We start from the raw sequence: 24,933 nt of genomic DNA on the forward strand, positions 1-24,933 counted from the left end.
TGTAGTGGTGGATTGAAAATATGCAGGCAGTGTCTACTGAAAACTTAACATGGAGTTATGGTTAATGAGGGTGGATTTTATTGCACTGTTAATATACCCTGCCCTCTTTCCACTTACTCCAAGCCTTGTGCTATAATCATTGCAAAATGAAACTTGCAGCCTGAACCTTCACATGTTCACTAATTAAAAAGTCCCAGGAATGTACTTTTACATTTTATTTTATCTGTTCTCTGCTTTTCTCTCCAATGAGGAAACAAAATCAGCTAGCATTGTTCTCCTCTCATCCATTTTATCCTCACAACAGAGCAAGGCTTCTATCACAGAGTATTGTGGAATCTCTTTTGAAAACCTGCATCTTACCAGAAAATGAAATCTTCAAAATAATGCTTAGATAGTTCATTTTCGTGATTTGTTCTAAGTGAAGAACTTGAACTTCTTGAGTACAAAATGTGAATATTGAGTCTGCACATAGCAAGCACATAGTTCAGTTTATATCTTGTTCAAATAAGATAGTTTCATCAGTGCCAAAGGTTGCATATTTAAATAAAAAAGCAGCTCAAATCTCCTTGGAGATGGCTCTACACCTCATTGTGATCTACTGGTCAGCAAAAAGAATGTATCTGGTAGTGTTCTCTATCACATTCTAGATATGAAGTCAAGTGGAGAGTTTTGTTCAAGGTATGCTTTCCAGAATGCTAATTGAATTTTTGTGGTATTAACTAGTGGATCATTCAAATTGTTTGTTCTCTCCATTTAAGTTTTTGAATAACCCACCTGAAGATGCACCAAGAAAACCTGGGATCTTCCCCAAAACAGTTAAAAACAAGACTGTTCCTGCTCTGACTACAAATAATTCTAGTGCAGTTGGTAAGTAAGCTGGTAGCTTCCATCTTCAGATTGTTCTCACACATTCAGTTTAATCAGTACTAGAAGTAGCAATTTGTTCTATATCCCAGCTCTGTGAAATTTCTGTAGATAATTCCTATATGTAATGTGACAGGCATGTACTTTTTAAATACCAGACATGATAGATTATATGCAGGACCTTATAAGAGCTTGGGGATTGCTCTGTAGACAAATGTTACGAAGTGATAAGCAAACCACTGATGATCATTTCCCTCTGAAGCCAAAGAGTTTAAATATATACTAATTTGAAATATTTGTGGGCCATGGCAATCTTTAGGGCAACTAGGATTGCAAGTAGGCATGTAGTCTGTTGCCTCATAAGTATCAAAATCTTACGGCATCTTAAAATACATGTATTGTGATGTGTTTCCAAGAACCAAACCTCATTTCAGATGCATGAAGTAGTCAGCGTCTTTATAGCACTACAGGTCTCTTTGAAGGATTACAATGTCAGTTTTTCACGAGGCATAGCTATTTTCTGCACTTTTGGGGGGAATTCCTGTTAAATTCACAAGAACTGTTCCAGGAAAGAGAAGTCAGTGAAAAGTATTGCTGTGATTTTTACTAATACAGATATGTGCTGCCTTCTGGAGTTAACCCAGTTTAATTAATTCAGTTTTGGATTATAAGTGTAAATGAGACACATTCTTTAATTTATACAGAAGAAAAGAAAAAGAAAAAAAAGAAGAAATCCAAATCAAAGAAGGAAAACAGCCAGCAAGCTACAGCAGATACAAAAGACTCAAATATGGACACTACTGCGGAACACACAAGCAGATCGAAGAGACACCGAACAACATCAGAGAGCTCTGAGATGGAAGCATCAGAGGCCCAGTGGCAGTCTTCAAAAAGAGAGAAAAAGAGGACAGATAAAACAGAGAGCTCAGGGTCTGGAGAAAGCAGATCAGGGAAGAGGAAGCGCAGCCACTCGGGTGATGTAGAACTGTCCTTTGTAAAGGTAAAGAAAACTAGTCAGAAAGATAATGTTCATTCTGCACGAGAGGAATCTACAGAAGGACCAGAGGATTCCAAGGGTAAGATTCGGTTATTCCTTTTCACATGCTTCTGAATTTCTGATATAGAAGAAATTCATTACTGAAATAATGAGTTACTCAGTTACTGAGTTAGCTGGGGGAGTGTTGGATTCAGGCAAAAGCAATAATTTTTTACAGAATTTTTTTCTTCTTTGAAAAATGTTTCAAGAACTCAGATAATATACAAATAAAGGATTGTAAAGTTCTGTTGTAAAGGGGCATATTTATAACAAGTAAGATCACAGGATGGCAAAACAGTACAATCATTTGACAGTACAATCCTATGCAGCGTTGCCCCGGTCCATTGAAATCAATAGGCATAGACTGGAATAACTTTGCAGTTGGTGGGGTATGTGTGTCTATCTAGTTCCCATTCCGCCAGCAAATCTGTATCCCCAAATCTAAAATGAACCAGCAAGTATTAAATGTACGTTCCACAATTTCCAACTTAGAATTAAGCACTCCATAGCCTAATTCAAAATACTGAATACTTAGTACAGATTTATGTCTTCCGTTATTTTTTCAATTTTTTTTTCAATTTAGAACTTTCCACTGAAGAAGAGAGAGAGTGTGGAGATAAGAAAGACACATCTCTTTCAAAATCCAAAAGGAAGCATAAGAAAAAACATAAAGAGAGACACAAGATGGGAGAAGAGGTCATTCCGCTGAGAGTGCTCTCGAAGTATGTTGAGTTTTAAAACATGTGATATGTATGTAATAGTAAAACATACTGTATAAATCTGTCCTTGTTTGTGGCTAAGTTTGATTGAGCAGGTAACTACTATTTTGAGATCAGCAGACCTGTACTACTTCCTCAGACTTGAGTTTGTTTTCTATGAGAGGAGATATCTGCAGAGTTCTGAATGACAACTTTGTAGTCGTATGATTAAAATATATCACTCTTTATAGTAGCAAGCTTGATGGTTGAGTGCTTATCAGTAGATAGAAATCAGAGAAAACTCCATCCAAGATCTCTAAAATGCTGTTGATTAAGACCAACCAAAATGACACAAAACGGTGTGCTTTTGCATTCTCCAGATTTCTTACATCAGGCTGGATGTTGGGGAGGCAGGCAGATGTTTCAAGCAATGTGCAGGCCTGATCATTAGGGTAGCAAATTGGGATCACCACTTTCCACCCCTGCTCTTAGTTGGATAAGACCTTGGGCGTGCATCAAATTACCTTTTTTTTTTTTTTTACCAAACAAAGAGACGCACACGCGCGTGCGCACGCACACACACTGTTCACAAGTACTAAAGCCCAAATGTCTCTTGAAAAATAAAAGAGAACAATAGGCACTTTTTAAAAAAGGGTAAAGGTAGTCCCCTCTGCAAGCACTGAGTCATTACAGACTCATAGGGGATGTCGCATCCTGACATTTTCTTGGCAGACTTTTGTTTTGTTTGTTTGTTAGTCATCTACACTTTACCCCCAGGAAACTGGGTACTCATTTTGCCGACCTCAGAAGGATGGAAGGCTGAGTCAACCTTGAGCCGGCTATTTGAACTCGGCTTCCGCCAGGATCGAACTCAGGTTGTGAGCAGAGCTTGGACTGCAGTACTGTGCCATGGGGCTCTTGATAGGCACTTAACAAGTTGAAATATCCTGGAGGACATGAGATGGGCCTTTCCCTCTCTGAGCAGCAGAGACCCATTCCTATACTGAATGGCTGGAAGCTCAGAGCAGTCAGCTTTATGGGACAATTGTACTAGTGCTCGATTGCTGCAGTTTAGGATTAGGTGAACAGGTGAGCTTTTAATATACCGGTGAACTTCAGAGTCTCCTGCACTGCAGCCAGGGGAGTTCCCATTGTATGTGTTTTTGGAAGGGGAAAAGGTTCCTCATGAGATCCCCAAAGTACAATATCTAAACCTGACATGTTAGAAGTACAGCATATATCACCTCTGTCTCCTTGACTTCGATAAGTTTATTTATGTCATTTATAGTCTGCCTTTCTCACTGGGACTCAAGGCGGATTACATAGTGTGAGATCAGTACAATCAGTAGCAAGGACAAAGGTAGGCATTTTCACACAGTGTCAAGGACATTTCCATAAACAATGTCATACAGTAGATGAATACAGGTTTACAGAGACGTAGCATTAGCAAGGATCCAATACAGAGTTGAAGGATTGCTGAAACAGAACATAATCTATTCTAGGATTGACATTAGGCAACATGAAGCACAAGCAGTATATACGAGTACATATTCAAAGCAACAGATAATATGTAAAGCAACATAATGGTGGAGCCCATGGTTCCCAATTCATTGGCGAGACATCTGAGACCCCCTCCCTATAATACCACCCTCCTATGTGAGTAAAAAGCTTTTTTGAATAATTCAGTTTTGCATTGTTTGCAGAAAGCCAAGAGCGTGGGAGCTCTCCTGACCTCCTCAGGCAGGCTATTCCATAGGGTGGGGGCCACCACAGAAAGAGCCTGTGTACGGGCTGCAGTAGATTTTGCCCATGGGCAGGCTGGTACCTGCAAGAGACCCTGTTCAGATGAGCGAAGCTGCCATGGAGGGACATAGGGAGGGAGGCGGTCCCATAGGTATGTCGGGCCAAGGCTATGAAGAGCTTTGTGTGTAATAACCAGTACCTTGAATTGATCACGGTGGCTGATAGGTAGCCAGTGGAGTGACTGCAGGATGGGAGTGATGTTCATGCTCCTGCTTGCACCTGCTAACAGTCGAGCTGCAGCATTTTGCACCAATTGGAGCCTCCTAGTTAACTTAGACAGAAGACGGTTACTGCAGGTTGAAATTGATCAACCCATTTGACTGCAACACAAATAATTTACTTGCAGCACAAATCAAATTAGTTAAAAGCATTTCTGTTGGTCTTATTTATTTAATCATTGTTTTTTTTTCCTTTATGGGGACCCAAAGGGCCTTGCAATACCATTTTTTCTTTCATTTTAGCCTTGTAACAACCTGGCAAGGTAAATTAGGCTGAGAACCCAAGGTCATCCAGTGAGCTTCGTGGCAGAGTAGAGATTAGGATCCTTGTCTGACTCCTACACTGACTCTGTTCCCTACAGAATTTTTTTTAACTGATTGCACTGTGATGAGGAGAGAGGAAATGTTTACCTGAAACCTTTTGAACTTTTGAAACAAGCTTACTGAGTTGTGTTACAGTAGCATATTCACTTTTGCCTTAACCTTTTATGGAAGGATAAAAGCAGAATGAAACCCAGTTTGATAGTTCAGGATTTGTATCCTTAAGGAGCATCATTCCCAACCCCTACTCCCCCCCCCCCACCGTAGGTTGCACAAAATATCAGATCTGTTCTTTGTTAAGCAATAAGAATACATCTGCAAACAGTGGCATGGTGATAGTTGTTGCTTATACAGCACCATCAGTGTATATAGCTTTTAGTACAATCTTTAGATGTGGAGGTAAGACAAAGGAAAAGAGGGATGAATTTGAGGAACCAGGAAAATGCAGACTAAAGGATAACTGACAAGCTTTGAACTGTCATGCCCAATATGCAAGCATTTTAAAGCATATGTATGTGAGACAATCATTAAGTGTTTATGGAGAGTTGGTCCTTTAATGTTGTATCCCAGTGGTTTCCACTGTTTCATTTTTGTCTTTACTGGGGAACATGGAACAGTAATAGATAAATGCTTTGTGGAATCTTGAGTTTTGTTCACTGTAGCTAATGCTTTCCCATGGCAGTCACTGCAATGTCAGGGTGCTAAGCTTTGACTTTATTGCGAACCTTTTATTATAGACTTTATGCCAGTTTTATTAATCATTTAATTTGTCATTTATTTTCTACATACTTGGTACATTATTATTTCTATAGAGTAATTTCAAAAATGATCAAAGAGGAAAATAATCAAGCTTCTAACAGAATTAAACACTTCTTGATTGTCATACTTTATTAAATCTTGATACTCATACAAAAAACTTTGAGAGTAAAGATCAGATACAAATGTATAATACTGAGAAGAGAGGAGGTAAACATGTTTTTGTTGCATATCAAACGTTACAGCTTATAATCCATCACCATTGCTAAAGTGCAATTCCAGATTTTATGCCACAGAGTTGCATATTAGCAACAGTAAAGGATAATAGCAGAAGTGGATATCTGATGCATCCAGTGCTTTTCTTGGGAGTTGAAAAACTGATGTTGCATAGACTTAACAGAGTAAAATAAAACATTTGTAGTTTGGCTAACTAGTTCATCTTAAAAAAATCTTTTCACTTCAGCGTCCATCCATAACAAACAAACCAACCCTGGAAACTTTTACCAGTATGTACTTCCATGTTAAAATGTGGAAGACCCCTTCAGATTGATGTCAAACATTAAATCATGTTTAAGGAATTTTGCATGCAAGAAATATAGTTTGTTTGCTGAATCTTCCATCTGTAAATCTTCTAATGTTTCATGGATTTAAATAGGATGTACCATCACTAAAACATGAAAGCACTTTTTTTAAAAGCACAAAACAAGTACTTCCATATTAAAGTGGTGGGTTGTCGTTTATTATGAGATGAAAAATTCTGGCTTTTGCTGTGAATGACAGAATTTAATGTGAGATGCCACTGTTCAATAACTCACATAGCATTTTACATAAATATTTGGTATAGAATTATTGCCTTGTCTTTTGAAATTTTGAGTATGCAAATACTTAACAGCACAAAAATAGAAAAGCTTACCTAAATGTTGTACAGTTGATTAATTGCTTAGTTACAATCCTAAGCACACTTGCAAACTAGCCCCATTAAAATAAGATTTACTTTCAAATAAATATGCATGATTTTGAGATATTATTTGCTGACAAATGTGAATGCATTGCATTCAGAAAAATAGCTTATCACCACTGAACAAATAGCTTATCACTCACATCACTTTCACAGTAGCTTTAATGTGTAAATAAACATGCCTTTGACAATAACAGCATAATTAAAATAGGTTCTAGAGAGACAACTTGTCTCATAATATAACAAGTATTGCAATAAAGTAAGCATTCTTTTTAGTGGTTATTTCTGTGATGCTGAACTGAGTCATACTGAAGTGTCTACGTTATAGACAAAGCTTTAGTTTTTTATGCGGAAATCAGGATTGAGTTTGAGTCATCTCTGCTGACACATGGAAACATTTACTTATTTTGGTACCTACAGAAAGCACTTCTATGTTAAAGCAGAAGAGTTCCATACAAAACAGATATTTTTCACTCTCCGATACTAGTGTATTTAGCATATCCATATACAGGGCAAAAAATTTAGCAAAAGACACTTTTCATAGAAACAGAAACATAGTTGAGAGAAAAGATTTCTATTTTACCTACTTGCCTTGCTCATTCCCCATGTTTTCAGCTTCCTTTAAGGAACTGCTACTTCAGACTTCTATTTATATCATATGTTACCAAAGAGTAACATTGCTTTTTAGCTTAGAGTCATTAGGTAGCCCTTTTGTTATTTAAAGGTCTTTATTCTGAAAATGCAGGTTCCTGGGTGGAACTGAATCTTTCTTTCTGAAGTATACTGTTGTTGATATCAGCAGTTAAAACTACTACCCATGAGGTGGTCTTTTTAAATCCTGTATCAGGGTATTTGATAGAGGAGATAAGGTGAATAACAACTCATTCTCACAATTAAACGATCTCTATTGTTTTTTTTGTCTGGTAAAGCTCTAGCTGTTTGCAGAACCATCTCCATGTTAGATTAATGTAAATCAGATAATTTGCTTCATGCTGTGTTTTTACCTCTGGTTCATTTGAACAGTAACGAATGTTCTTGTCTTTGTAGATTTTGGGGGATTTAACTAATTTTCCGACTTTTTTAACCAAATACAGTACTTACTGTCTGCATTTTTTTAAAAAAAAAATTAAAAGTAGAATGCGTATCTAACCAGATAATATTAAATGTATAAGAATGTATATTCAAGATCATTTAACCGTTTGGTTTATGCTTGATTTTTATGCAGTGGTTCTGAAACCGTCCTCTTATTGAATGGTGTAATAAATATGTTGCTATATCAGATCAAGGGCTATCTGTTCCAGTATTTTTTGCAAGAATTCTAGCAAACAGCTGGTGCTCAGGGGTCCACTGGTAGACCACATAGGTCCTAAACTAACCCTGTCCTAGTTTATAGTAACAGTACTTGAATGTTAACAAGCAATTCCATTTTTACTTGTTTATACATATTCTAGAGTATAGTAATACTCTAACCTAACTAACTGCAATTGATTTGAGAGTGTTTCTCTTCAGTGTTATGAGCTATGAAATAAGTTATATAAAATAGTTTATTTCTTTTATTTCTTTTTTTTATAAAAAAAATTTATTGGATGGGTCAGTATACACAAATCATAATATTCAATATCAATATCCATCACATTATATCACACCCACCCATTCCCCCCCTTTTCAGTTGACTTCCAACAGTTTTCCATTCCCTTCATCTACATTACATCACTATCTCCTATAATATTAATTTCTACATTATAATATATAATATAACATATCTATATCTACCATGTTTAAAATAAGTCTCTAATATTACTTTCAAGACTATAATATAAAATATACTATATCATTCTTACTTATACACTATCCATATTTTCACCTCTAACTAATATAGAGTAAAGATCTATTCTCCCCTCTTAACAATTATCCAAAGACCACATTTTGTCTTTCATGTCCCACTTTTTTTCCACATAATTCTTAAGTTTCTCCCAACTCATAACATATTCCACAGTATCTTGTTCTTTCAACTGCCTTGTTAGCTTGTCCATTTCTGCCATATTTAGTAATTTCAGAATCCAATCTTCCACTGATGGTATCTCTTGAGTCTTCCACAACTGTGCATAAGACATCCTAGCCGCAGTTATCATATAAAACACCATTGTTCTGTCCATTCTATCAAATTCTTCTAGGTTCATGCTTAATAACAACAATTCTGGGTTCTTAATCACATTTTTCTGTAAAATATCTGACATAACCTCTACAATTTCCCCCCAGAATTGTTTAGCTTTTTCACAAGTCCACCACATATGATAAAAAGAACCTTCATGTTTCTTACACTTCCAACACTTATCTGACATTTGACTATTACCATTTGTTAACTTTTTTGGCGTTAAATACCATCTATACATCATTTTATACACATTTTCTCTTATAGTGGTACATGTTGAAATTTTTATAGTATTTTTCCACAACCTTTCCCAAGCTTCCATCGGTATATCTTTATTACAATTTATTGCCCACCTCACCATCTGTACTTTACCTATCTCATCTTCTGTTTAATAATAACAATAAATAATTTTATTTCTTATGCCGGTATTACAGATACAAGAGCTCTGAATGAATTGATGAAGAGTTCTGTAGAATCTTAAAATATACATACTTATACACCAGAACAGCTTGATCTGATGAAAGAGGTTTCTTATTTTGAATCTCATTCTAACGAGGAACAGCATGGCAACAGCCATCCCATACTAACAATGACTAAAACTAAGGTCACTTTGAATGGACTCAGACACAGAAGGGAAGATGTGGTGCTCTTTACCTCTTGTGCCCTTTTTTATAGATTGATTTGTCTTGTATTATTTTAATTCAATATATTTGTAGTGTTGATATGCTTTGCATATGCTGATGGACCTAATCCCTGTTCTGTACAGAAGCGAATGGATGCAACTGAAGCAAGAGTATTTGGCCCTACAGAAAGCCAGCATGTCATCTTTGAAAAAAGCTATGGCTCAGATAGAAACAATGACTGTTGAGGAAGTGGAAGCCGATGCCTGTAAACCAATGCAGACTGAAACAAGAAATGGAAAATGTAAAGATTATCGTGAGGTTCTTCATATCTTGTGTTTGGCTCTAAGAACATGCAGGTGAACATAGGGAGAGTTAGGAACTTGAATAAAATTTGAAAATCGAGAATTTTTTTCACTGGAGTTTTTGCATAAAGCAAAATTTGCTTTAATAAACCCCTACACAATCATGTATTTTATATATAGGGGAATTCCTAAGATATAAAAACTGAGTAAGTTTATAATCAGTATCACTCAGTACACACCTAAACCTGCGGAAATGTTTGTTCTTGCCTTATACCCATGAAGTGATTAGTTCATCTGAAAAATCTATAGGTGCTAGTTACAAGAGTTAATACTGAAAATAAAAGAGCACAGTAATAACTGGTTATACTCGTAGTATTATTCCCATCCCATTATGGAATGCAAGTGCTTTTGTTCATAAAAATGTTCTTATGTCACCTCTGTAGTTGATGGAGCTGCTGCTTCTAACTGCTTTGTTGTTTGAATATTCATTACTAGCCAGGAACTAAGGCTGTTGTTGGTATCACTTATAATTAAAAAGTCTTAACTGTGTTCAGAAATATTTAAGTGCCACCCCTGCAGGTTCTGGTGTCATGTTGGGGGTGGTGGTGTCTGTTTCTGCTACTGTAGTGATCTACTTCAAGCAGGGCAAGGGCAAACATGTCTGATAACCATTAATATCGATAAAAATTAAGAAATACTAAGTGAAGCAGTAATTTATCAAGCCCTTTCTTGTTCCATGATACATTTTCATTAATGCTTCTCTATTTTGAAATAAGCAGCCTCTGCTGAGAAGACTCACTCAGTGGGCCCCCAATTTGAGGGTGGAGTAATTGTGAAGATCGTTAGTCCTGAGCCTCTCCCTGGCAGGAAGCACATCAAGGTAATGTCTTTGTAACCTCAGGGGAAGTATTGTCCTTTCCTTGGAAATCTTTTGTGTTTGAATACCAATTTAAAAAGTTAGTTCTTGTTGCCAGGAATGTGCAAACATTCCTTGAATAGTTCCTGCTAATGGAGAATATCATTGACAAATCAAGCTGAGGAAACAGACAAGAATGGGCTTCCCGTGTTTGGTCATAGAAGAGGGCTGTGACAGAACCTTTCACAGTTTTCATATTAGCATAAATCCCCCCACTGATCTTGCTTCCTCGCCCTGCTGGAAAATGGTTTTACCCTTTTCTATGACACTGTAATAGAGAGAGGAACAGAAAAGCTATTTTGACTTTCACATTGTCCACCAGCATACAGAACAATATGAGTGATCAGTATTTAACATTAAGACTAACATAATTATGTAAAGACTAGCAAGTTTTCAGAGTATAAGCTTTTAAGAGTTAAAGCTTCCTTCGTCAGATAGAAAATCTGATCAAGGGACCTTTGACTCTTGAAAGCTTATACCCTGAAAAGTTTGTTGGGTTCTAAGGTGCTACTGGACTTCAGTCTTGCTATTTAACTGCAGGCCAACATGGCTACCCACCTGAAATTATTAAATAAGAACCTGCTAAGATGCCCATTTGAAGAACTGACAGTCTTCCTGACCATGTCTTTTGTAATGCACATCCGCAACTCTCTTGCAGGCTGGTTGCATTGTGAACTTTAGTGAAATTCCTTCCATTTGCATTGAGACCTTTGATCCGAACACCTTGCTAGAACTAGTCAAATAATTTGCTGCAAATTTTTGTACAGTCCTGGCAATATATTAGAGACTCCTGAAGAAATACAGAATAGTCTTCTGGAATGGGTTGAACAGCTTCTTCATTTTCAAAACACTATATGAATACACTTAATACAGTACAATAAAAGTTAGAGCTATACTGTTTTGTGCCTTGCATTCTTTTAGACCGATTAAGTAATAGCCAACTGGACCAAATTATCTTTGTTCCAATTCTGCCATTATTATATTAGTCTTAGATTAGATTTTACTTCAATGACTTTAGAAATATGTAACTGTTTAAGATTGCACTGTAAATCTTGTAATTTACAATCCTGGGAGAAATTCTTTTAAATTCTAATGTAGAGAGCTAGTTGCTAAGAGACTGAGCTATGAATCTTGTTTCCTCTGTAAACTAGCTGGCTAGATAGTTCATGTCTGCCCTTCCCTCTGTCCCCCCTCTCTCCAATTTGATGATTAAACTGATCTACCTTAAAGAACTGTAATGAATTTTATGAGTGGTATCCCACATTACGGTTTAGAAGGCTTTCTGCAATCCAAGCAGCTCTTAAGCCATGTGGAAAAAAGCTTCAGATTTTACTTACTGGAGTGATAGGATCAGACCAGTGTATGTGATGCTTTAGCCATGTGCTGGCCTGTCCGCATGTTGACTCATCATGTAGGGATCAAGAGTGGGCAGGAGCATACTTGGCCCTGCTTCCGTGTGATTGCTGCGCCATCTGTATGTTGAGTGTGGAGGAAGTGCCTGTGAGGACACCCTTTCCCCATGATCAGCAATGCTGGTGTGCAAACATTGCTGATCATGGAGAATAAGCGTGTGTGCAGACACTATCACATTGTGCAGACAACCTGGCAATCGTGAGGAGGTGGGGGTGTGGGGCCAGTACACCTGTGCCTACTCTCCTCCACAAGTAAGTCCACACACAGATGTGCTTTTGGTACAGAGCTAATGTGAACACTAAACGGTAACACACATTTACATTTGTATCAGTTTTTTTGCTTGATTTCTGTCATGCTAACCAAAAAACAAAAAGCCTGTAAAATAATTTGTGGCATGGAAGGAAGAATGAAGCATATTAAAATTACAGTGGGTCCATATAGTCGCATGTGCCTTACTTCTACATTGTACATGCATTCCTTTCTTTTGCAAAATTACGAATCTGCAATTACCACTTTGCTGAGGTAATATCAGGGAACAACCATTTCACCTAGAGATGTTTTTACAAAAATAATGTTTATATTATGATAAAAAAGGTAAAGGTAGTCCCCTGTGCAAGCACCGAGTCATTACTGACCCATGGGGGGACATCGCATCACGAGGTTTTCTTGGCAGACTTTTTACGGGGTGGTTTGCCATTGCCTTCCTCGGTCATCTACACTTTACCCCCAGGAAACTGGGTGGTCATTTTACTGACCTCGGAAGGATGGAAGGTTGAGTCAACCTTGAGCTGGCTCCCTGAACCTGGCTTCTGCCAGGATCGAACTCAGGTCATGAACAAAGCTTGGGCTGCAGTACTGCAGCTTACCACTCTGCACCATGGGGCTCTCAGTTCTCCTACTTATCACTGTAGATATACTCACTGTTAATGGTTATTTTGGTGTCTTCATCGCAGGACATATTAGTAACATTGGCCGATGTTGCTTATGTTGACATGTTGGAAGGAGATAATGAGTGTCATGTGCGTCTTAAAACTCCAGAAGATGCACAGACTGTGATAAAGTCACATAAAGAACTGCAGGCTAAAAACAACTGGAAACTTGAGATCCTATCAGGTAAGTTTTACTAAACTAAGATCACAATCAGGCATGGTGTAGCTGTTCAAGTGTCGGGCTAGGACCAGAGCTCAAATCCCCATTCTGCCACAAAGTTCTCTGAGTGATCTTGAGCCACTGTGAGCTACCTCACCAGGTGGGGTTGTAAGGATAAAATGAGGAGGGGGAAGCCACACGCACTGGCAAGGGAAACACAGCACTCAATGCCTTGAGCTCATTGGAGACAGGGTGGGATTAACTTGGAATAGATACGTTACAGAAACTTGGAAATAGAACTCTTGTGTTTCCCTTGGTTGAAAAGCCTGATTTAGGAGTTGGGGCTGTTCCTCAGGTTGCTGGAATGATCACCTATCATCTGTTCAGAGAACAGAAGCAGCAGGAGGCAGTTTTCCTTTCTCCTTGCCTTGTAGCCAGCTCCTAGAGGGGGCTTTTCATTCCAGGAAACTGTGCTGCTCTCTGTAGCTCTGCACAAAACTGCTAGATTGAGGTCATTGTGTTTTAAATGGCATAGTAAGTCACAGTCAGTACATATATACCAGTTCTGTATCTTTATCTCATTCAAATTATGACACTCAGGTAGGTCTTGGTTTTACAAGGTTCCCATAGCTGTCCCTTCACTTTACTGTCCCTTCACTTTCACGTACAAGGTAACTCCTAGTCTACGATTTGCATTTGTCTGAGTGCATATGCCCACTGATCCTGCAATATATAACCCACTAGAAAGCACAGACAGGAAATGGCACATCTTGATATCTTCAGAATAAGTAACTGTCTATACGTGTACCTTCTTGCTTGTACTAAGGTGATCATGAACAGCGATACTGGCAGAAAATTTTGGTAGATCGACAAGCTAAACTTAATCAGCCACGAGAAAAGAAGCGGGGCACACAGAAGGTAAGCTCCTTACATTTATATTTTCCAGAAAGGGGGCTGTAGTTTAGTAGTAAAAATATATGCTTTGCATTTATACAATCTCTTAGCTAAGAAGATCTCTTATAGCAAGTGCTAGGAAAAACAACTGCCAGTTGAAATAGATAGCACTAGGCTTTCTTTGTTTATTTCACTTGCCTTGCTTTCATAATGGAACTCAAAGTAGTGCTCCATGTGTAATTTCAGCAAGCTGCTGTATCATTTACCTTCCAACCATACTGTGGGACCCATGGACTAGATTAATCTTTGTTCTGATATAAAGAAGTTTCATATGTGTTTTTGTTCACTTTGAAAATATTTGTACATCTGTTACTGAGACCTCCACGCTTCAGAAAAATCTCCGTGTCAATTCAAGGTATCCTGACCTGGTTGCAGCGTTTTCTTATTCCTAGAGCCACAAGACAGTTAGATCTTCTGTTTCAAGTGCTATTTTAGAGTTTGTTATTGGCTTCATCAGTAGTGGCCATTAGATCATCCCAGATGTCAGCTTGAAGAAGCTTTCTGGAAACATTGCCATGACTATGGAAGCATTGTGAATAAGTGAGGGAAGTTTTATACATAGAGCAGAGAAATGACCTGGGCCAAGGAAGCAAATCTTTACAAGAGAACATTCATTGATGACTTTCCTCATGCATTTTGGAAGCCACGTTGCATTTTAATACGTTGACTTAAATTCTATCTTAACTAATGTGCTTTGACTTTTGATTTCTGTTAATATTTGCTCTTGAGAGATGAACTCAGTGATTTTCAAAATGATTTTCACTGGGTTATAAAGTTCAGATCTGTTTTGCATCCTATTGTTTCCTTTTATTTACCTATTTGAATTTATGCAACTGTTTGGAGCCTCCCTGTGGCTTTCCTTATGGTGTTAATTCACTGGGGGTGATATTTGCATAAACCACTTCATTGCTAACAGTTGGCTCAAAGTCATGTAAATAGCGTTCTGGAATTCTGTCCTTGGGGACACCAATGCTGAATGCCCCCCCCCCCCCCCAAGTAAATGTAGACTTTGTCTTTGGGTTGAATCCGGCAATGCATGGGAGCTGGTGCGGTTCGAATCCCCATTGTGCCATAGAAGCTTGCTGGCTGACCTTAGGGCAGTCACACACTTTCAGCCTAACCAACCTCAAAGGGTTGTTGTAAAGATAAAATGGAGTAGAAAAGAATGACTTTGGGTCCCCATGGGGGAGAAAGGGGATTTAAGTGAAGTAAATAAATAAAATGAGTAGAAAGGAAATCTGTACTTGGCACATTTTCAGGTGGGTAACTCTGTTGATCCACAGTAGAAGAGCAAGATTTGGGTCCAATAGCACCTTAAAGAACGACTAGATTTCCAAAGTATTAGCTTTTGAGAGTCAGAGCTCCATTCGTCCCAGTCTCTCTGGTGCAAGCAGTAGCACAAGGGCAATAGCACCACCACACAGCATTTCAATATAATTTTTAATGAAATGAAATAACAGTGTGTATATGGGGCAATGGAGTGTACAATACAACATTTGCATGATTTTATTTTACAAGAATTAAGAAATAACTTGTGTCTTACCTACATGGAAGATTGTGGGGGCACAGGCTTGTGCTAAATGAAAGTGCTTGTGTCCCCTTGTAAGTGGAGACAACAACTCACACTCCTGTGCAATGCATAGGCAGCATAGCAAGTGTGCTCGAGTCCATAGCAACCCTGGCAGCACCCACGAATCAGACAATGACAGCCAATGTTGCCCCTGACAGTGGTGAAGACAGAGCCAATCAATGCCTGGCAGCCCAGCCATTGCCCCTTGATGCCATCCTCCCTTCCACATGGAAAGCCAGTGGATAGGGAGGAAAGAATCAGCACCAGTACCCCAGCAGAGGCATTTGACACAAGTGGGGCTCCCCAGCCCACAGCCCCTGTTCCCAAGATCAGCATCTTAACCATCTGGCTAAGAGGGTAGGGTCAAAAAAGGCATGTCAGCAGGCATTAAGCATCCCACTGCAGCCCTGACATCACTGGCAGCTGCAAGGGGCCAGGCAAAGATTATTTCACTGACAGGCATGGCTGGGTAGAAAGGCACTGGGATAATACAGCCAGGGCACCTAATTCAATACCTGCACTGGGAGAGGCTGACAAAATCTCCAGAGCTGACATCTTGCCTCCTTAAGTGGGGAAGACCAGCTGATGGGACATCTTGGAAGCCCATCAGTTTGGGACGGATGCCACTCCACACATACCCCTTTGCTGTACCTGTGGCAGCAGCTCCTTTCTTCCTTGCTGAGTCCCACTCATCTGTCCCACATGGCTTATCAGATACCAGCAGTGCAGTGGGATAGTGTGGGCCCCAAAACTACCCCTTCCCAAGCCAGAGCATCCACACACTTCCTGAGACCGCCTGTCTGCTCATTCCCCATGTAAGCTGTACACAGCAGCCCGCAGTGTGTGTGTGTATGGGAAGGGAGTGAGGACCAGAATGTGCAGTCAGTCTTCGAGGTAACCGTGGACACCTGCTGTGTTTTGCAGCTGAACAAAACAGACATCCAGTGACACCAGAAAAACAAAAACATCCATCCCAGCATGGCCATCCCTGAGTCAGAGCCCACCCTCTTGGACCTGTGATAGAGCAATCCTAATGGCAAATCACAGATAGAGGAGATAGATGAGGCAGGGAGGCGAGGAACTAATCTTATCAGTTCAGTAAAAAACACGGTTAACACCCCAGACTTTATTGAACTGCAGTTGTCCGATGTCAACTCCCTCTGTTCAGCATGGCACTTGTGCCTTTGTGAGCTGCTCCCAAGGGCCGTGGGGAAGCAGGCTGAGCAATCCCTAGCCATAGTATGCATCTGAGTGAGGTGGACTTGCAGGTTGGAAAGCTGCCACAGACAAGGTGCTCCAGGAGTTTTGTTGTACCTTTTTATATTAAATTTTCATATGAACATGTTCCCGTTTTCAGCTGGCAGTAACTCCCAGATGAGCATCACCAGCCAATGGCAAAGCCTCTTTGTCTTAGCTACTGGAAATATCAATAGAATTGCATTGCATTACACTTCTCATCTGAATGGCAGGTCACTTTGTGATTCTAAAAAGTTGGATTCTTAAAGTAGTTTTCTTGCATCTCATCTTGTCCATCACTTGGCTGCAATCCAGGACTTTTAAAAGGCATGCTGCACTATCGAGCTTTGTGTTCAAGGGCTTTGAAAATGCAAAAGTTGAACATCTTCCAGTTTTTTAAAAAGCAAATACATTGATGAGAAGGAATGAATGTTTGATTAATCATTTATGGATTAGAGAAATTCCTTCTTAATTAGATATTAGATTTTATTATTGGGAATGGTCATGTCAGTGTTGAGTACTTAAGTACTACTCACTTTCAGCCATTTAAATCCAATTGAAATAAGTGGTAATTAATGTTAACTTAACTAGATCTTCCCCAATATCAGCAGGGTCCCCACCTCCTGCCGTTGTTTTAAAAAGTATTTAGTTGTAAATGTTGGATTGATTTGTTAATCGTTCTCTTCTCTAACACTTGACGAATTAAAATGACAATATACTATAATTAGGTCTTTTTCATGTCTTTTTTTTATCTTGCATAGCTAATTGCAAAAGCTGAAAAAATGAGACTGGCCAAGACACAGGAGATAAGCAAGCACATCCGTTTTTCTGAAGATGAATAAATATGAATATTTACCTGAATGGAAAACTCTTTTAAAAAGTTACTACTATGCAGAATCTGTTCATTGGTAATATCATAGGATACAAGATTGTACCCAGTTCTAATACAGTAGGCTGATTTAATTAGTACCTCTGCTTGGGTCTGTTTGTGGAAGAATGTATTCAGTGAGCTATTGTGTATCTTTTTCATCCTTTTTTTGTATATTGCATTTTTATAAACTATTAGAAAAGAACTAAATAAAAATTAGAAATCTTCTATAAACGAGTTTGATATTTGTTCCTAAAATAATTGGTATGTTGGTGGTACACTCTTTCTAAGGCTTGGGAAGCAGAGGTACCCAGATGCTGCTAATTTACAAAGTAATAATTGTGGACTGGAAATATAAAATATATTCTGAAAGTTAGATCTGTACTTTTTAATAAGCACCAAAGATATTTCTTGTTTGTACACTGTTAGAACAATATCTTATTCCTGTAAGGCACTGTTTGGTTTGCTGATTCTTGTAATTCTACCTTAAGGGTTGTTTTGTTAGGATGACAAGTCCTCAGTACGCTCAGTGGTGCCATGACCAATCTCATCAGATCTCAAAAGGTAAGCAGTATTTGCCCTGATCAGTAGTTGAGTGGGAAATCACCAACGAAGTCTAGGATCACTATGCAGATTCAGGTTTTATGTTGCTTTGGGGGGATATGTTTGTTTCTAATTGTAGTAATAACTGCATGAACTAATACACCAGTGAACTAACACATGTTACTGCATTAATGCATCCCAAGGTGCAGTTGATTGGAATAGGAAAAACTTTCCTGTATGTCACGTAGTACACAATCCTGTAATTACCCCAATAGGATTTAATGCTGCTGTGTTGAACCATTAAAACCATTAAAAGCATTAAAAACAGAGAGATATATGGAACCTCAGAAAAGAATGATGGAAGATCAATAGCTCTAACAGAATTGTGTTGGTCCCAGAAAAAAAATTAAATATAAAACGTTAGGCACAATTTTTTTTTCATTTGAACAAAATTCTGTTAATGAAATAAGTTGTTGACAACTTGCTTGACTGATTTTTCTATCAATTATTTATATGTTCACTTACACTCTGCTACTGCCAGTTACAGTAGCAGCTCATGCGTACAGGCTGCTGGTACTGGCTGTCATTCCCTTGAGTATTCATCTGTCATAAATGTACACATCCCACAATGCATGTGGCTACTGTATACATTCACTAATTTTTGAAAAACAAGGTGGAAGAGATGGTGAGAGAACAAGGAATGGTGGTACCAAGTCCTTAGAAACCCTGCCTAAGGAGTTCTGCTTGTGTTCATCTTTTTTTACATTGAAGAGGCAAGTTAATGGCATTGCTACTTCACTTAGCAAATATACAGAATAATAATGGAGCTGGTTTTCTGCTGATTCTGTTTTTATTACCTTTGCTTTTTTTAAAAAAATTATTTTTTTATTTTATCAAGGGTTGTATATTTTTACTGTGTTAAACCCGTCATTCTAAATATTTTTACATAAATCAAAGATCTAGAAAACATACTTTCTCATCAGCTTTCCTTTTTTAAAAGAACTGAAGAGTGTCTCTTTTTTAGCTTTAATGAGAGTGATCAAATACTATGTTTGATCTGCTTGACTGTGTGTACATTTGAAAAGAGCACAAACAAAAAAGTTAGGTCTTCAGGTAGCTTCACCTTTTTTGTGTCAAATACCATTGCTATATATACATTGGTGTTACCCAGGAAACATGTAACGTGTTGGTGACAGTGTATAAAATATCTGTGTTCGTGGTTCCCAGTTGCGGATAATGAGCATTTCATGACTTATATGTTGTTCACATTTTGTTGCAAGCAGTACAATCTAGCAATATACAGACTTGCAGTATGAAGTTTGGAGTTAGAAAAACAGAACTGCTAATAGAACTGTGAATGCCAACATTTCATTTCTTGTAGAAAAATGTCCTGAATAATTTTCTTTTGAGAATCATGGAATTATCATTATGTGCTTGTTTAATAATATATTCATTATTTTGGTAACAATCTTAAGAATATTTGTTTAAGCTATTTTATATATTGAGATTGCTTTAAAGATAGTTTAGATAACTTGCTGAATCCTCTGCGTTAAAGAATGAGTTATTATTGTGTATTGGCCCTTGTTGATCAACTCTTCCTCTTACCTCTTCCCCCGGGTACCCTGACTCTAGGCAAGTGAGGACAATTTTTGCAGTATTGTACTGAAAATGAAAGTATTTTTATTTGTCCCTTGCTGTTTTTCCAAGTACTAACATTTCATTAAATGCTTTTCTGGGGCTTTAGGTATACATAACATTCATTACTCTTCTTTAACTGAGAATGTTAGAAACACAGCAAGGGAGAGGCTTTCTCTCTGGTTTTGTTAATCAGTGTTCATTATAGATTGGTATTGACACTGTGGTAATGCTAATCCTCAGAAAATTACCATTATATGATTGAACTGGAGAAGAACATTTCAAATAGTAAAATAAGGGTGTCCCCCCCCCCCGGTCATTTAGAGTCTTGTGCTGTACAAGAAACTAACACAGAACAAATACGGAGGAGCTATACGTTTCAAATGGCTGTATGTTCAAACAAATGCTTGAGCTCACCTAGATGGTATCACTAGGAATGTGATCATATTTGTATCACATTTGTACAGTGAAGACACAAATGAAAACATTGTTAACTGTCACTATATACTGCATTGCTGATCTGTGTTTGTTTGAGACTTGTCAGAATTCACACATCTTGCAGAACCATTGCAAATCTTTGTAGTGGTTGGTTTCCTGGGCCCTTGGACAAGTTTTTATTACTCCTACTGTAATCTTTATTGGTTTTAAATAGATTTATATTTTTGGTTTTATGGATGTCTTCTTTTTTGGTTTTAAGGATGTCTTAGCTTCATGCTAAGGTGACATAAAGGACAAAATGGATGGGCCAAGTACTTGTGTCAACATAAACTTATGTGGATTATTTATTCACAGAGTGTCTAAACTGCTTTTAAGCTGCCATTCCCCAAACGGCTGCCTGTTATCACTGACTTTATTTTGGGTATTATTTATTTATTTATGTCATTTACACTCCGCCTTTCTCACTGAGACTCAAGGTGGATTACATAGTGTGAGATTAATACAATCGGTGTCAAGGATATTTCCATACAGTGTCAAGAACATTTCCATAGACAATGCCATAGGATAAATAAATACAAGTTTACAAAGACATAGCATTAACAAGGAACCAATACAGAGCTGAAGAATTGCTGAAATGGAACATAATCCGTTCTAGGACTGACATTAGACAACATGAAGCACAGGTAGTATATAGGAGTACAAATTTAAATCAACAGATAATATGTAAGGCAATATAGTGGTGGAGTCTATAGTCTATTTGTGCTCGTGCAAAGAAGCATCAGTCTTTAAATTTAATCCTGGTGGGCATTGTCATTTTTACATTACCCTAGTACCTAACTTCTGGGATGTTGACTATACTTTTACATACAGAGTCACTCTGCAGGCAGTGGAGTGACCAAGAATCTGCTATAGCTGCTGATTCATCTAGTTTCTGGGATATGCCAGAATGATGTATTGTAGGGCCAGTCTCTCAAGTGAATGCAGCAGAGCAGTCTTGTTAAAAAGAAAAATGAATCCCTGAAGGTTAGTTAAAATTTACTGTTTAGGCTGAATTCTCCCATAGCTTAGACATTTGGAATTGACAGCAGAAAGTAAACTTAGTGTCAATCATTTTTGTGTTCATCCACATTTGTCATAGCATGAAAACACAATGGGTTGGATCTTGCCAACTTTTTCAGTCAATGCCACTCATTTCCTTGCCTTACTACAGCCCCCTGGCCCCATAGCCTTTGTATATGTGGCTTTTAAGACAAAGTCATGCACTGAAGCATATGAACACATCACTCCCTAGTTTGTTTATAACATTGGCTTTAAAATGTTGTACTACATAGCAGAGCATATTATGTCAGTATATCAGTTTACGGTGAGGGACATCCATATGTAAGGCTCAGTCGTATTTATGTGTGTTTGTTTAGTTTGGCCATTTTTTCCCCTGAAATGTATGGCTGGATAAAGTTACTTGGCTAAAATCTCTTGCTTACTCAGTTAAACTTTTCTTTCATTGAATGACTGAGCCATAAACGAGCTGTGACATCAGGAGATTTGTGAATGTACCTGTACTTCTTTCATTATTTTTCAGCATGGGGCAGTCTAGATTGAGATCAATAAGAGGGAGGGGCTTTAATTTTCCCTTTGTACTATTTTTCTGATCAGTTGCTCTTTTACGCAGAGACTGTTGTGCTTTGTGGGATAAAATGTACAGGAATCTGAGAGGAGGGATTGAGGGCAGGAAAACTGCACTTTATCTCAGCCCCTCATTTTTAAACATACACATCCCTGCTGTTTCTGTTGGGCTTTTAGGGGCCCACAGGAGACCTGTTCACAGATTCCTTATATCGACTTTGTCCCTGGGAGTTAAATCCAGTTACCTTAACTAGATGGGTGAAATGAGACAAATCATTTCATTGATTCCATGCCACAGTAAAGGTATAAGTTTAAATAAATGGGAGTTTCTAACTTCAGTGAACAAACAGGTATATATGTGTATATATTTTTAAGTAGTAGTAATATTCTCAAATGTTTACACTGCTACACATTTGTTACTAGTATCATTCTAACAGCCATGTCATCATTATCCCCATAATGGGGCTGGAGAAAAGTAACGTGCATGTAGTCCAGTACAATTTAGAATTAGGGACATCCCTTTTCTTGGTTCAGTTTCATAGCCAGTATAAAAGTGCAAGTAGAAAGGGAGTTAATGCATCTTGTGCTACTTCTGATGGTTTATCCACAAATTCTTGTGTATTCTTTGCAGTGTGAGTAAGTACAGCTAGATTCAGGATTATAGATCCCGCAGCCTTGAGGAATCTGTGTAGTGTTCTGGCTGTCAGGCCCACCGTTCACAACAGTCAAGGTGCCGGACCTGCATTTTTCTCTACAGCAGGAGCAGGATTCTAGGGCAACAACATAATAGATCGTGTTGATTTTGGAATCCGATTGTAACTTTCCTATAGATTTCAGCTTATTGAAGGTAGATCCTGGGTGGGCAGAAGGGAATCTTTAACAGTGCATTGTTATGGAATTACTTACCACCAAATGTGATGGCCCTTAACCTACTTAATGATTTGTAAAGACTAGACAATTGCATGGTAAATAGCCATGAAACAAAAATGAAGCTTGCGTTCCAAGACAGCATATCCCTATTAACAGATTTCAGGGAGAAAGGTTAGATGGACCCTTCCTTGCTTATTCCCAGGTGTTACTGCCTGTCCAGTTAGAGAAAGATCATTGCTCTGATCCAGCAAAGTGAATTGTTTAAACTTGTGCTTGCTTGGTTTATTATTACAGCAAAAGCCAGTAAAACAAGGCAGTTCTGAGATGGGGATAAATTGTCACATGAAAACATAGCGATAGAAGTGAAACATTAATAGGAATTAATGAGATAAGAACAGTGGGAATAGAAAAAAACAATTAAACCACAATATTATTACATCTTTTGCTGTAATAATAAACCAAGCAAGCAAATGGTTTAAACTTGTGTAGTGTCAGTGTAGTGTAGTAGTGTGTAGCATGGGAAACAAATCGCAAAACTGTTACTTCTCTCTCTCTCTCTCCCCCCCTCTAGTGGTTGATTCTACTATTACCACTGGTGGTGGTAGAAAGGGGCTTTTCAAGGCAAGAGACATTCAGAGGTGGTTTACCATTAACTGCCTCTGTGAAGCCACCCTGGCTTTTCTTGGTTGTCTCCCATCTAAATACTAACTAGGACCAGCCCTGCTTAGCAGCCAAAAGCTGACGAGAATGGGTTAGCTTGGGCCATCCAGGTCAGGGCTGCTATTACCACTACCACTTCATATATACGAAGCATGTTATATACACAGAATGCATTGCCATGTTTATTAGATTTGCCCTGTTTTTCCCATTGTACAGATTAGAAAATGGAGGTAGAGAGAGACTTTTCTGAGGACTACACAATGAATATATTGCAGAGACAGATGAGACTTGAACTTGTCCCAGAACCAAGAGAAAATACATCCTTTGGTGTTCAAATGCTAAAAAATTTAGAGCTCTTATACCTCACACAGTAGTAGAAAAGAGGAAGGTGTGTGCCTCATCTATATAACATACAGAAATATGTTTATTTGTATCCCATTTCCCTCCTGAGGGGGGACTCAGTGGTTTACAATTTAAAAGAGAAAATACAATAGGTGCCATAAGTCTCTTTTTTCACATAAAAACACTAGTTTTGTGTAATTATTGAGAAAATAAATTTTGAAAACCTACATCCAAACTCTTATTTGAAAAGTATTGGTTCCATTGCTAGAATGAGAAATAATGTAAAAACATAAAGCTAGTGGTATTGAAACCTGAAAATGTGAGACATTAAAACACTGACATAATTTCAAAACCATAGATTAAAAGGAGGTGTCCAAAACTGACCATGCCACTGAAATACCTGATTTAAAATGCAGCTCAGAATGTGTAAATTTTTAAAGTGAAGATGGATATTTGCAAGCATTCAAAGTAGCTCGATAGGAGTGTAGTTCTTAAGGTGTACAGACATTTCTTTTGGACCACCCTTCTTTTGATCTAGCTAAATCGGTACCACAGTTTTTAAATGCTGCAAAACTCTTTTAGCAGAAGTAAAAGTGGGATTAGTATTATATACCTTAAACTTACTGGAAAAGCTGTAATCCATTTCTTAAAATGGCAGCCTCAATTGATAATATATAATTCAATCAAAAACGAAACAGAAAATGACATTATATGAAGGATGATTGTCTAAGACATCAGAGACTCCCTTACATGGTTCTTGTTTCATCTTTGAATATGGTTTTTGAAGTTATTTATTTATTTATTTATTTATTTATTTATATGCTGCCATTCTTGCCTAATAGGGACTCATTTTATACATCAGGCTCCCAAACTTTGATATCTGAAAATGTATAATGGATAGGGAAGTGCTAATCTGGGCCTCTTCTGTTATGTTCAGATACTGAAGCCCTGTCTTACTGGGCTCTGCACACAAAAGGATCCTGACAGACTGAAAGAGTTGGCCCGTCACTGTGACGCGAAAGGGAAGGCCCTGTGCCTTGCTATT

At 38.1% G+C, this 24,933-nt stretch overlaps 1 protein-coding gene across 3 annotated transcripts in view; it reads left to right on the forward strand.

Annotated features, from left to right (window-relative positions):
- The window catches only part of LARP7 (La ribonucleoprotein 7, transcriptional regulator), a 34,251-nt gene that overhangs the window by 7,367 nt on the left and 1,951 nt on the right, over positions 1–24,933 (forward strand). For all 3 annotated transcript variants that reach the window (XM_054990688.1, XM_054990689.1, XM_054990690.1), the window contains exons 6-13: positions 759–867; positions 1,569–1,940; positions 2,484–2,622; positions 9,573–9,730; positions 10,511–10,611; positions 13,014–13,173; positions 13,976–14,067; positions 17,671–18,341. In XM_054990688.1, the coding sequence (XP_054846663.1) occupies positions 759–867; positions 1,569–1,940; positions 2,484–2,622; positions 9,573–9,730; positions 10,511–10,611; positions 13,014–13,173; positions 13,976–14,067; positions 17,671–17,751 (1,212 nt within the window). In that variant the 3' untranslated portion in view covers positions 17,752–18,341. The remainder of the gene's footprint in view (positions 1–758; positions 868–1,568; positions 1,941–2,483; positions 2,623–9,572; positions 9,731–10,510; positions 10,612–13,013; positions 13,174–13,975; positions 14,068–17,670; positions 18,342–24,933) is intronic.

The sequence above is a fragment of the Eublepharis macularius genome, chromosome 10 (assembly GCF_028583425.1).
Source record: "Eublepharis macularius isolate TG4126 chromosome 10, MPM_Emac_v1.0, whole genome shotgun sequence".
In the NCBI taxonomy this organism is placed as follows: Eukaryota; Metazoa; Chordata; class Lepidosauria; order Squamata; family Eublepharidae; genus Eublepharis; species Eublepharis macularius.